The sequence below is a fragment of the Ostrea edulis genome, chromosome 5 (assembly GCF_947568905.1).
Source record: "Ostrea edulis chromosome 5, xbOstEdul1.1, whole genome shotgun sequence".
Lineage (NCBI taxonomy): Eukaryota > Metazoa > Mollusca > Bivalvia > Ostreida > Ostreidae > Ostrea > Ostrea edulis.
The window spans coordinates 90,920,439-90,934,481 of NC_079168.1; the positions used below are offsets into that span (position 1 = coordinate 90,920,439).

The 14,043-nt window shown below is 33.4% G+C and overlaps 1 protein-coding gene across 5 annotated transcripts in view; it reads right to left on the reverse strand.

The window, feature by feature from the left end:
* Positions 1-505: 505 nt before the first annotated feature.
* Positions 506-14,043, reverse strand: part of LOC125650172 (ceramide glucosyltransferase-like) — a 44,016-nt gene continuing 30,478 nt past the window's right edge. For 3 of the 5 annotated variants that reach the window (XM_048878199.2, XM_048878200.2, XM_048878201.2), the window contains exons 7-11: positions 13,389-13,504; positions 11,547-11,725; positions 11,126-11,212; positions 7,680-7,872; positions 506-4,878 (exon numbers count right to left, since the gene is read on the reverse strand). In XM_048878199.2, coding sequence (XP_048734156.2) covers positions 4,687-4,878; positions 7,680-7,872; positions 11,126-11,212; positions 11,547-11,725; positions 13,389-13,504 — 767 coding nt within the window. In that variant the 3' untranslated portion in view covers positions 506-4,686. The remainder of the gene's footprint in view (positions 4,879-7,679; positions 7,873-11,125; positions 11,213-11,546; positions 11,726-13,388; positions 13,505-14,043) is intronic. The other 2 variants (XM_048878202.2, XM_056139259.1) reach the window with 1 other exon arrangement.

Sequence of the window (14,043 nt, forward strand, 5' to 3'; positions counted from 1 at the left end):
TTCGGTCACTGTGACCTTGACCTTTGTTCTCCAAAATCAATAGGGGTCTTCTTTACCTGTTACCCAACAATATATCAAAGTTTCATTTGATTTGGATTTAAACTTTCGGAGTTTTCATCCGGAAACCAAATTTTCCTGAAATTTTCATTCTATTTTCGGTCACTGTGACCTTGACCTTTGATCATTTTTCTCCAAAATCAATAGGGGTCTTCCTTACCTGGTACCCAACAATATATCAAAGTTTCATTTGATTAGATTGTAAACTTTTCGAGTTATCATCCGGAAACCAATTGTTGACACCCAACCGCCCGCCCACATCACCAAACCAATATAGCCTAGTTCAACTTCGTTGCAACTCGGCTAACAATATAAAGACATCAATAAGAGGCTCAGTGCAGGATTTGTTATGGTATTCACTTGATAGATACGACAATGATTAAACACTTTCTTTTGGAGGAGACTTCCAAAAACAGTGGTCCTCGAAACGTCTTTTTCCATATTTTGATAACAGAATACATGTATGTTTAATCAATAACATGTAAAATACGTGTACAGACAACTTTTATCTAATGGTTCAAAGGGTACAACATAATATCATCGATAATGGTGGTCAAAATTTCAAACATTTTTAATGTCCGTCTGCAAGTTAATGCCACTCATTCATCAGTGGCATCAATAGTTATAAACTGATTTCATTCTGATACAGATGGGATTGCTGTACCACATTTATTATACATGTCATGTTTTTGCTGTTCCAGAGAAATTTTTTTCAGTAAAATATATTTTTGTGATGAAATACATTTATAAAGATGCTTTTTTCTTCTTCTTAAGAAAACAACTTCACTGTCCTACAAAATGTAAGAAAATCAAAAACAATTTTTACTATTATCATTGAACTGATATGTGGTATATATGAACATACAACTTTATTGATACTTATACATGTAACTATATGTCTCCTCACTCTCACTGTACGTTGTAAATTTTACAAACATCCATTTGTAAGGCTTGTAATAGATAAAAAAAATATTGGAATATGTCTTGAACTTTCATGCATGTTTAAAATAAAATTTCTCAATATCAAATAATTACATCCCTCCTGCAACTAAAATATATCACCAATATATCTTATACCATTAAATCATACTGCTTATGACAAATGCACTAATGCAACTTCTACATGGACATCTAATAAATGATGGCTCTAAATGCTATATCACACTAAAACCAGTAAAAGAAACAGATCGTCATATCTATATCAAAGAATTTTGAGTGTTATATTCCTCAATGTAACGTGAGGATTACTGTGTTATAATCCTTGGCACAATGTGAATACTATACTGAGTTACATTCCTCTGTATGATTATATGAAATATTATGCAAAGCTAGCTACAAACTGATCTACACCAGTATATCCTGGATTTCTCAAAGGTTGAAATCATAATGCAGTACAAAAAAGATGCATAGAAAATTTCTTTATACACTTTTGGCTTTATGCACTTTCTTTTAAACACCTATAAATGTCAGCTGGGCTAACCTTCACCATGTACTTCAGTGTATGATATGTACAAATGCCTTTATATACTCCATATATTAACATACTTATCTACAAGATGCAGAGATTCTTTGGTGTGAGCAATATCTATTTTTTACGCAATTACTACCACAACTTGTACAATTAATATGCTTGATACCAAGTACACAACAAGGAATGCTTATTGTAATGGGGATCGATCGTTATTGATGTTTCCCAAATATTCCCCCATTTAAAAGTGGTGCCATTTGTTTTAGTAAGTTCCATTGAATCGTTCAATTCACATTATATACAGTGAAATTTTCACCTTATTTCCTTCATCTATTGAAGAGCTATACAAATTAAGGCATTATCCTATCAAAATCGATCCAATGAGCATGCACTTCCTAGGAGGTCAGTAACTTTCCCTACACCAATCCGTCAAGTGTCTCAGTATATACAGCATAATTTTCAAAGCAATTTATTGAAAAACCAAGAAAGTTAAATAAGTTTGACCTACATTGTATTAACCAATCAAAAATTAAGCATATGCATACACGATACCTTTGATTTTAACAACGCCACTAAGTGAAGCGTTTCAATATATACTTATATCATTTTATTAAGAAACAATTTGTAATAGAAGTAAAGGTATCATCCAATCAAAATTCAGTGCACGTGCATGCACCTGCTTGTAAAAAAAAAAATTGATCCTAGCAATATGTTACAATTAAGTCTTAAAATATAAATTCAACATGAATTTCAAGAGATTTCAATGAAAAGTGAGGAAATAAGAGCGAGTCTAAATAGGAGGTGCAACTGCATACACCTAACCATCTTACATTTTTGTAGTATATAGTATACCTATGTCAATATCATTCTATTTTTCTCATTCATAAGACAGTATGTTACAGGTTTTTATTAGCCACTGAAAACTGAATGCTTGTGCTTGCATGTGTGTGTAAGTGATTATGACTACACTACTCAGTAGAGAGTCCAAGTATATATCTTTAATTCAAAAAATTTCATTGAAATCTAAAAATGCTATAGATCTATTAATACTTGATTTTAAATGCTAAAATTTTTTACAATGCACACACATTCACTCACATGCAAATTGATTTAACAATTTTTGTTTACACCATTCATCAAGCAATTGATATCAAAAACCTGTAGTGAAATGAGTGTTTTTATCAATAGGTTATGGCCATTTTAGTTCCCCAAAATTGAATGAAAACTATTTAATGAATGTGCATATGAATATGTCTCAAAAGGCATTCCTATCATGTACCTACAGCATAAATTCCATACTGTTTCCTTCAATTATTAGAAAAGTATGATAAATCAAAAACCATCCAATCAGAATTAAGCATGTGTGCATGCACGTGATCGCAAGTAAATTTTGACCACAGCAGACGGTAAGGAGTACCACAACACGTCTACAACACAAAGTTCAAACGATTGTGAAGAAAAACAAAAAGGTGATGGTCCTTCAAAAGATGACACCTTCAACATATGATGCAGCAACATGCATTTCTTAGTACATGTATACCAATCCATAGATATTTGACATGTGTCATCTATGCTTTTTAAAAATCTAAATCCAATTAAAACAAAACACATATGCATGCATGTGTATGTTGGTGATTTTGACCATATGCCAATTAATAAGTTTACAGTCTCAAGATAATACATGTAGCATAGATTTCAAACAACTTCATGGTAAAACCAAAAAGTTCGACTGATTCCAAAGTTAGTACATGTATACCAAAAATCAAATGCTTGTTCAGACAAAACGACATTCGTCCTGCACATCTACAAATGATATACAATGTACATGTACTATCATCCTAAAATGGTTTCATCTTAATGCCTGAACGTGTAGTTTTTGAGAACCATCCCAGACAAAAAAAGTGACAAAGACAAATAAGGATAATCAGAAGAAACCGAGTAAAAACAATATGTTCCCAAATTTTATCTGGGGAACATAAATAATTAATTTACATGTACATCATCAAATTCAAATGAGTAACTTGATTTAATGTACAAGTAAAAATAGATCTGTCTGCAAACCACCAAAAATTTTAAATCCATAAAATGCAACAACAACAAAAATTTGAATATGAAAATATTTTCAACAGGATAATGTATAATTATATAAATTCCATGTATGTCCTGACAAGAATAAAGTTTATATAAAGCTACATGTACGAGTAAAGACACAGGAAGGAAATACCCAACAAACATAGAATTCTGAATAACATGAAAGTACATGTAGCACATTCTTTGTAGAAATGGTATGCAATATTAGATTACAGTATGCAATGATAGATTAGACAATCAAAATTCTTGTCAATAAATTTTCAACAATATAGAAAATGATATTCATATATCAGGGAAACCATAATTTTGTCTATCTATAATCTTGCACAAAAAAGTTTGAAACATGCTATTGAATCTGCCTACCAAAATGAAGTACATTTAATGATTTACAAGGTAATGATGGCAAAAAGATTTTGAAATACTGAATATATTAAGTAGATGAAATGCAAGGTACTAATTATCTAATACTAATAGGGTATCGTACACTGCAGTGTAATAGATGTATTTCAGTCATGTAACTAGCTCTAAAAATATCAAGTATATGGTAATGAATATGCAACATTCGTATAAAAAAAACCTTTCAATAAATATCATTCTTATAAAACAAAAATTCTAAACAGATCATCTTTAATAAGAAATAAGTAAGCTAGCTACCATCAAATAATGCTGAAATAAGAAATTAAATACTTTTGTTTCTATTCAATATCCATCTCAAATATACATATTATGTATATTTGAAAATCTGCATGTAAGATCAATGAACAGAAAAAATAAATAACAAATGGAGTTTATAACAAGATGTTGCTGATGAATGGGTTAACCAGATCCGTTTGCTGCAGTATTGGTTCTGAATCTGCTGATGAACTGAGTTGACAAGTGGGACGAGGTTGATGTGATAATATTCTATGCCAAGGCTCACAATCTACACAGTGATATATGTCAATGAATGATTCTAAATGATATGTCACTCATCTACCGACATCAAGAACATGTCTCTTCACTTTCTCTACATGTACATGCATAAGATTTACACAAGTTAGTGATAGGGCAGTCAACAAAGGCACAAACAGCTAAGATTTACACTTTTTCATATCGTCTCTCATTAGAGTGGTATGTCCTCCGAGCTTGACTTGATAAGTACGTGCACCCCATGATATAGTTCTGGGTTTCACATATGCCTCTAAAAAGGTCCATGTGGATAAAAGTTCGCGGATTACCCATGCATAAATGAACTGGAATTTTGAAAACAGCAATGGTCCACCCTGTGAAAAGACATACAAGTTCAAAAGAAACATACGGAATAAATTTAAAGGAAATACTTTACAAATACAAAGATTTTAAAAATATGCATTCACTTTTCGAGGTCAATAAAATGCTTTAGCTATAACTGAGAAGTACAATATTCACTAAAAGTTCAGTTAATGTTACACTTCTCAGGCAGACAACATCACATTGAGAGAGAAAATGTCAATGAACATTCAGTAATTGTTTTATCATATGATTGAATAATTCAAAATATGAAAACTATAGACCAGAATCTACCAAATGACACCTGGTCAACCATTTCGTAATTGAGAATGAGAGTGATTAGAGACATGAGTATTTATTTATTATATGACTAAATAATTTAAACATCGAAGCTACTAGAACTTACCAAACAATACTTAATCAGTTATCTTTATACTGGGATTCAATGTTACTATAATTCAAACATTGTCACTCCTGTCTGTGATAGGAGTGACCCTTTCTTTACAATAAAATGCAAGACCTAGTCAAAAATCAGTAGAAACGTGTGCTTTCATTGAGTGATCAAACACTGATAATAAATAAATTTGGAAATTCCCAGTTTAATTTTGGTCCAATGTTAGTAAATCAAATGTTGGTAAAATCAAAAGGCACGTGCAGGTGAATTAAGATCACTGACATTTTAAAATAATTTTTGTTGGATCTCAGCCAATATAAGAAAGCTCAGAATTGTTCAGTCATATGATAAATATATAATTATATATAACAGTTGAATTAGAATAAAACACACCATTTTCTACTTTGATCATAGTTTATGTTTCAAATAAATTATTACAAGTAAAATAAGAATATCAGTAAAACTGATAGATGCTCCCCAAACTGCATCTAACCATGCAATGAACAACTTCATATGACAAATGACTTGCATAATGATGGCCTTGCACTGCTGAAATACTGTTGAAACGAAGTTTTATATATATACATGTATATATATATATATATATATATATATATATATATATATATATATATATATAAGGTATATGTTGAATGACGTTGACCTTTACAAAATGACTGAGTGATTTTTGTCGGTCTATTAGGTCTATATATTTGTGCAATATATGATCAATACCTGTTCTAAAACTGTTGAAATAAGGGACTTTCTCCTCATATAAAGAATATGTCCTGATTGACTTTGACCTTTCCAAAATGACCTTAGTCCAAAAGTCCCCTGTCCCAAGGAATATTTGTGATAAATTATGATCAATTTCTGATGAAAGGTTCAGAAGATGGGAAAACTGTTGAACTTTTATATGATCTGAGTGACCTTGACCTTACAAAAATGACCTTGAGATACTTTGGTCCACAGGGCCTTGTGTCAAGAAACACTTGTGATCAATAATATCAATTTCTGATGAAAGGTGTAGGAGATCTGAGCTCAGATGGACAACATGACTGTGACTAAATGCTCCCCCAAAATTTGTCAGGGAGCATAAAAACTGTGGTTCCCTAATTAGACATTTTTTGAGGGGTACTTGGCTCACTTTGATATAAATCAAAAGGATATGACACAAAGAATACACATACCAAAAGCCTAAGTAAATATATAAACAACCTTTAATATGAACATCTGAGACAATTGAAGTTTACCTGTATGCAATTGGATTGTGGCCTGTTTTATTTGTAAAACCCACCTTATTTGATTGCAGGCAGCTCTATTTCGATATTTCATTATGTGTTGTAGGGGGTCAGATTGCATAATCATACCTATGCGATACATATGTTCTTGTATTTTTGTTTTCGACTCATTCTGACCCTGATCACTAGTTATTCTGTTATATAACTTCGTAATTTTCAAAATGAATGACATTTTTTTAATTCACATCACTGTCCTGTTTTCACTGCCTTTATCAAGTAACAAGCAAAGGCTACTTGGCAAGTCATATTAACTAAGGAACATAAATAGATGTCTGTGGAAGCTTAAAATATTGTACATTTGCAGAAAATATGGCTGGGGACTTCTTCCCTGAATTTACAGAGGAAAAACTGACAAGTGTCACCCCATGAAAAATTTCCGGCTATTAATTGTGATGTCATTTGTATCATGTTTGCTGAATCGGCATAATCATTGCCAAGTATATGATAAATAGAAATATATATCAGCTCATTTGCATGCATTCTTTGTTATCTATAAACAATTATTTTATCAGATGATTTGTTTTGTTTGTAAATGTATTTAGTCTTGAATAGTTCAAGGAAAGATACCTCTAATAACCCACCCCAAAATTTCTTTGAAGTTATGCACGTCTGTTGTATATTTGCAGAAAAAGTGAACGAGTTGGCTTGCAAGAACTGTCTTCTCAATTTAAATTGTCCCTTTCAAAATAATTGAATTGTTTAAATGTAAAGGTACTGTTTGTTTTAAATCTATGCATAAATATGGTAAAATTGCCGGAGGCTGCATGTACGTGACCTGCCAATCAAACTGGCTTGGTAGTACTTGCGTCTAATAGGATAAAAGATCAACCCATAAACCTACTTGGTACTTATATCAATTAAATGCATCTATTTACAAAGGAATACTAAAGAATTTTACACCCATGATCCTCATCATGATTGAAATGCACTACTGTATCATGGAACTTCAACACTAGTCGTGTTTTAACAGGTATCCCATGAGAAAACTTCAAATTGAATATATATTCATCAACTTCATCCGAGTTTCCTCCTCCTCAGACTTTCCACTTCTACAGTATGTGCACACATATGAAAGGTTCGCTTCTCTTAAATAACACATTGAAAATGAGAAAATCCGTACCTGTATATTTCGTAGATGGATGTAATCCAACATACAGATCAGTATTACATGGCATGTGAAGAAATAATATGGATTAATGCCAAAAAAGTGATAAAATGCCCAGGATGAATGTAATGAGAGAACCAGGACATCATGGAGAGGTTCCAGAACACCGCTCACAAATGGCATCATATTAATACGAAGCCTGATCCACCTGAAAATATAACAAAGAAAGAACTTAACACAGTCTTACTGGTAAGTTTTGAATAATGAACCTAGCAAAGTCCTTTAACTAAGGGCGAGATCGATGTTGGATTAAAATCTAAATTCAAACAGTTAGGGGGAGGGGTAAAATCCCCCATATAAGTTCCTGTCCTCTGACATCGATTACACTTAGATAAAAGAAGAGCGACTGTTAACAAGATGTACTGTGAGCAATGCTCACTAAGAATACCCCCCGCTTACCCCAATCTCCCAAAGGGTGTTGTTAATAGGTATAAATTACCTCTTTCCTGAGTGTAAAAATATGGTATGCATTTGTAGAAGAAAATGGAAGATATAGTCCGAACACAAATCCATGGCATAAACCTATAATTTTGACCTTGAAATCAAAGGTCAAGGTCATAAAGAGGTCATGAATGTACATGACACATTGCCTCATGGTGATACACTCATGTGTCAAATATGGTATGCCTATGTCAAAGAACAAAGAAGTTATGGCCTGGACACGAATCCATTGTAAAAAAAAAACCTTTAATTTTGACCTTGAGGTCAAGGATCAAGGTCATATAGAGGTCATGAAGGTACTTGGCACATCGTCTCATGGTGATACACTCATGTGTCAAATATGGTATGCCTATGTCAAAGAACAAAGAAGTTATGGCCCGGACACGAATCCATTGTAAAAACCTTTACTTTTGACCTTGAGGTCACGGTCATATGGAGGTCATGAAGGTACATGACACATCGTCTCATGGTGATACACTCATGTGTCAAATATGGTATGCCTATGTCAAAGAACAAAGAAGTTATGGCCCGGACACGAATCCATTATGAAACCTTTAATTTTGACCTTGATGTCAAGGTCATATGGAGGTCATGAAGGTACATGACACATCGTCTCATGGTGATACACTCATGTGTCAAATATGGTATGCCTATGTCAAAGAACAAAGAAGTTATGGCCCGGACACGAATCCATTATAAAACCTTTAATTTTGACCTTGAGGTCATGGTCACATGGAGGTCATGAAGGTACATGACACATCGTCTCATGGTGATACATTCATGTGTCAAATATGGTATGCCTATGTCAAAGAACAAAGAAGTTATGGCCCGGACACGAATCCATTGTAAAAAACCTTTACTTTTGACCTTGATGTCAAGGGTCAAGGTCATATGGAGGTCATGAAGGTACATGACACATCGTCTCATGGTGATACACTCATGTGTCAAATATGGTATGCCTATGTCAAAGAACAAAGAAGTTATGGCCCGGACACGAATCCATTGTAAAAAACCTTTAATTTTGACCTTGAGGTCAAGGGTCAAGGTCATATAGAGGTCATGAAGGTACTTGACACATCGTCTCATGGTGATCTACCTGTGTGCCAAATATGGTATGCCTAAGTCAAAGAACAAAGAAGTTATGGCCCGGACACGAATCTGCACAGACAGACAGACAGATTCCTATATACCCCCCAGAACTTCGTTCGGTGGGTATAATAAGAGGCCCATGGGCCACATCGCTCACCTGAGTCACCTTGGCCCTTATTTAAAGTTTTTCCCTTTATATTTGCATGTAAAACTTTAATAACTATTGTGGCTCCAACCTACCACCAGGAGCTATAATTTTAACAAACTTGAATCTGCACTATGTCAGGAAGTTTCATGTAAATGTAAACTTTTCTGGCCCCCTGGTTCTTGAGAAGAAGATTTTCAAAGATTTTCCCTATATATTTGTATGTAAAACTTTGATCCCCTATTGTGGTCCCATCCTACACCAGGGGGCCATGCTTTTAACAAACTTTTATCTGCACTATGTCAGGAAGCTTTCAAGTAAACTTGTACTTTCCTAGCCCAGTGGTTCTTGAGATTTTCAAAGATTTTACCTATATATTTTACCAGATAAATTTAACTTTCCTGGTCCAATGGTTCTTGAAAAGAAGAGTTTTAAATTACCTCACCCTATTTTTTGCATTTTTGTGATTATCTCCCCTTTGAAGGAAGCATGGCCCTTCATTTAAACAAACTTGAAAGCCCTTCACCCAAGGATGCGTTTGGCCAAGTATGGTTTGAAATTGGTACAATGGTTCTGAAGAAGTTGAAAATGTGAAATGTTTACAGACAGACAGACGGACAGATGACAGACAACAGTTTCAAAATTGAAAACAAGAAAATTTTACTTCATTTACCTAAACGACAATTGTGTCCTTAAAATATAATAATACATGCATGTTTGCAATTATCTTCAATATGATTTATGTACGTATATCAATGTATTTTAAAAACAGTATAGTTTATCATGATAGTAATTTGGTAAAATACAGAGAGTCTATGATAATATTCATTCTCTGAAGAGAAAAAGAACAGTACAAAACATAACCCCAAAAGTATCTGTGGTGGATATTTGTGTAGCCATTATAATAAACCTCCAATAACCTTTAGGTATTCACTGTATAATGCAGACACTGTAGAACTAAACTGTGAAATTCATTGGTCTATCATTCAGCACCCTTTAAGTTTCAAAAAACTAATCAACAGTTTGGGTGTGTTGCATAACTATTACTTAAACTATATGTATCCAATCAGATTCTGTCTCTCTTGTGAACTTTGGTATTGTCAAAATGGGTTTCGTTAGCAGTTGATGTTGTTGCAGAATAAAGGACCCAGATATAGCATACATAGAGAACTTAATTATTGAAATATGAGTAAGCAAGTAGCATAGGTTTGATGTGAAATTCCGTACAACAGATGCAAATGTATCCCACTTAATCTGAATTTCACTGCTGTCATAGGGGAAAATCCATCAGGTGACCTGGACTGGTAAATGTCTAGACAAGTGAATTAAAATAAACATGTGAAATCATGAAAATGATGACGTATATTTCTGCATTTTTAAGATCATGTAACTTAAATTTTGGAATGCATAAAGTTAAAACATTACTTTCTGCACAGCGAGTTGTAGTATGATTATTTTTTAGGTATTTGATGCAAATGGGTATAGTGATTTATGTATAGGTCAGAGTTTGATCCTTTTCTTCATTATGGTTATGAGGAGTTTCAGGTCAAAACAGACTTAACACTTGACGTGTAAGCAACATGGGATTTCTTTGTTTTAGATATACATTTTATTTGGTATCATTTCAACACCAGCAATGAATTGCCATTAAGGAGTCCAGCTAGCCTAATTTGATATATATTACATATTTATACGTACTGAGACAGCGCAATGTTTGAATACTGACCTGACCATGCGATCTTTGAATGCTCTTACGGTTGGAGCTGCTACATTCTGTTGAGCAGGAAATGCTGATAAAACAAGCCTGTATCCCCTACAATATAACATTTTATGTCAGAAAGTCTACTAGTTTTCTAATCTAAAGAAAGGATATTCATTCTTTCTTACAAAAGTTTGTTTTGCTTTTGGAGTTTAAAGTCCGTTTTGCTTTGCTTTTGGACAAGTCACAAAGGGCACCATATGATGAATCTGAAAATCAGAAGGGGTCTTCCTCTGCCAAATTCAAGTGTTATGTATAAAATTTATAAAAATACTCCAAAGGAAAGTTATCACATGCCATAGAAAGTACTATTGGACGAATAGATGGACGGACAGACAGCGATTACTGTAGGGCACCAGCCGGCAGAACCCTAAAAACAAAGTCTTACTTTTCATGAATTGCTTGTGTTAGGAAGAAATCTTCTGCTAGGTATTTCCCATAATAAATCAATCCATTGACATCATCCATAACTGACTTCTTGAACATGTAAGACATTCCTGTACAACAAGCTTGATTTAACTGGTTCAGGGCTATGTAACATCGGGATAAGGCACAACCAAAATATATCTGTAAAACCAATCATTCAAATGTCTTCATCATGCTCAAGTCTCCATGAATAGATTAGCCAGAGAAGAAGAAATTTCAATTCAACTTAAAGCAATACAAGCTGTAACTGATGGCAAATAAATTGAAAAATAAAAGAACAAATATTTAACATATTTGTGATTGAATATACATGTATATAACTTCATAGAATCAGAGTTAATCTGAAGAGATAAACTCGTCAAATCAGCAGAAAATGTCGATTCATGAATCATTGTCATCTTGTCAGTAATTCCTGCTCGTAATCTCCGATGTGCATTGACCTCGTTGGTCACCAGTTTGGAAAAAAGTGAAGGACAGGCACTGAGCACGTGTCAGATTTGTAAACAATTTAACATGTCAATTTTATAGAAAATTCACTACCAAAATTTCATTTTAGTGGCACATTTGCGTAATTATTACTTTCTTACACTTTTAAAAATAGTACTTTTTGTCATTCATAAAACGATGTAATATTTTAAAACAAACGACGTGTAGTTATACCCACATCACTTTCCATCTCTGTATATGACCTCGGCCTCAGCAACACGATTATATTTGGCAATCATCATTCCCATGTCCTTGTGAACAATGCAATGGCGATTTATACTCACAAACAATATTCCCTTGTTTATTTTGCTGAATTTTTCTTCAGATCTTGGGGATTATATTAGTTATTCCAATAGGTATTATTTAGTGTATAAATGGATAGGTGAAAAAATACTGTCAGTTACAGCTCGTATTGCTTTAAACAATTCATATTGCAGCAGGTGAAGTTTGTGATTTGCATTTCAAATTAATTTCTAACAGTTGTAATTAAAGCGCTGTTTATACATGTATGTATTCTTTTAATAGATGAAATGAACATTTTGGTTCAAGGTGGATTAATCAAATAAGGACACTATGGACACTTCATACAAAAAAAAAAAATAGGCTGATAAATATTGGGGTGGGTGGGGGTGGGGGGTGTTGTAATAAGTACAAATATATGGCAGCTTTTGCACAGCCCCTAAGGCCCCGGGGGTGTAGGAGTCCTGAAAATTACAATTTATATCCCTCTTGTCCTAAAGATCCTGCATACCAAATTTGAAAAGAATTGGAATGGTAGTTATCAAGAAGAAGTTAAAATTAAAATGTTTACAATTTTGGTAAAGAGCTACTTGCTCATTCTAGATATCCATTTAGTTTCAATTCAGTATCAATTAGAACTTCTACCCTATGGATCATGAAATTTACAGTGTTGGTAGAGGCCTTCCTACTCTACATGACTATGCAATTAATTTTTCTTTCAATACATGTGTGATTGTAGCGAAGAAGAATTTTTTTATAGATCATTATTTTCAGTTTATGCCCCGCCCCTAAGGCCTTTGGGGTGCAGGAGTTCTGAAATTTACAATTTATGTCCTCCTTGTCCCAAAGATGCCTCATACCATATTTGAACAGAAATGGAAGGTAGTTATCAAGATGTTATAAATTTAATGTTCAATTGTTAACACATGACAGATACAGACCAATAACCTTTTTAACAATATGAAGAGAATAATGAGATTATAGCAAACACACATACATAAATTCACTGTTTTGATATCAGGAGGGAGAGATTTCTATTTTGTATATTCTCTAACCCTATATTTGTCTTTCTACTTACCTTTTCTAAACTAGCTGCAAATCCTTTCTGGTCAGTTACAAATGGCATTTGATGAACTATACCTACATTAGGTTTATTCAGTTTACATGCAAGATCTAGGATTATTTCTGATGATGCTGTGAAAAGAAGATTACATTCATTTATCTTTATCTACAGTATATAAATAAGAAATTGCATTGATTTGAAAATAGAATGCATGGTACTTTTGTGAATATAAATAAACAGTTACAGTTCATCATGTGTTGCCCTAGCTAAATGGTGGTAACTCAGAGTTTGACATAGGCCCTGACCTAGAACACAGTGAAGATTTACTTTCTTAGAGTATATTATGACATTTTTTAACTTAAGTAGATGCCTACATGGTAGTAGAAGCCTTCCTGCTCTTCATCACTATGCAATTAGTTTTTCTTACACATGTGCAGTTGTAGAGAAGAGTTTTGAAAACTGCCAAAAAGTGACGAATTCTATTCAAGAAATGCTTTTAAAATGACAAGGTTCAACTACACATATTTTTTTGGAAAAAATGTCTGATCACTGTCAAAAAACATATGCACATCTTCAATGTGTCCATAACAACTGTACAAAGTTTCAAGGTTGGCCAGTACATGCAGGTTTTTTTTTAAAGGTCTTGGTTTCAAGGGCCTGGGCCTTTCCA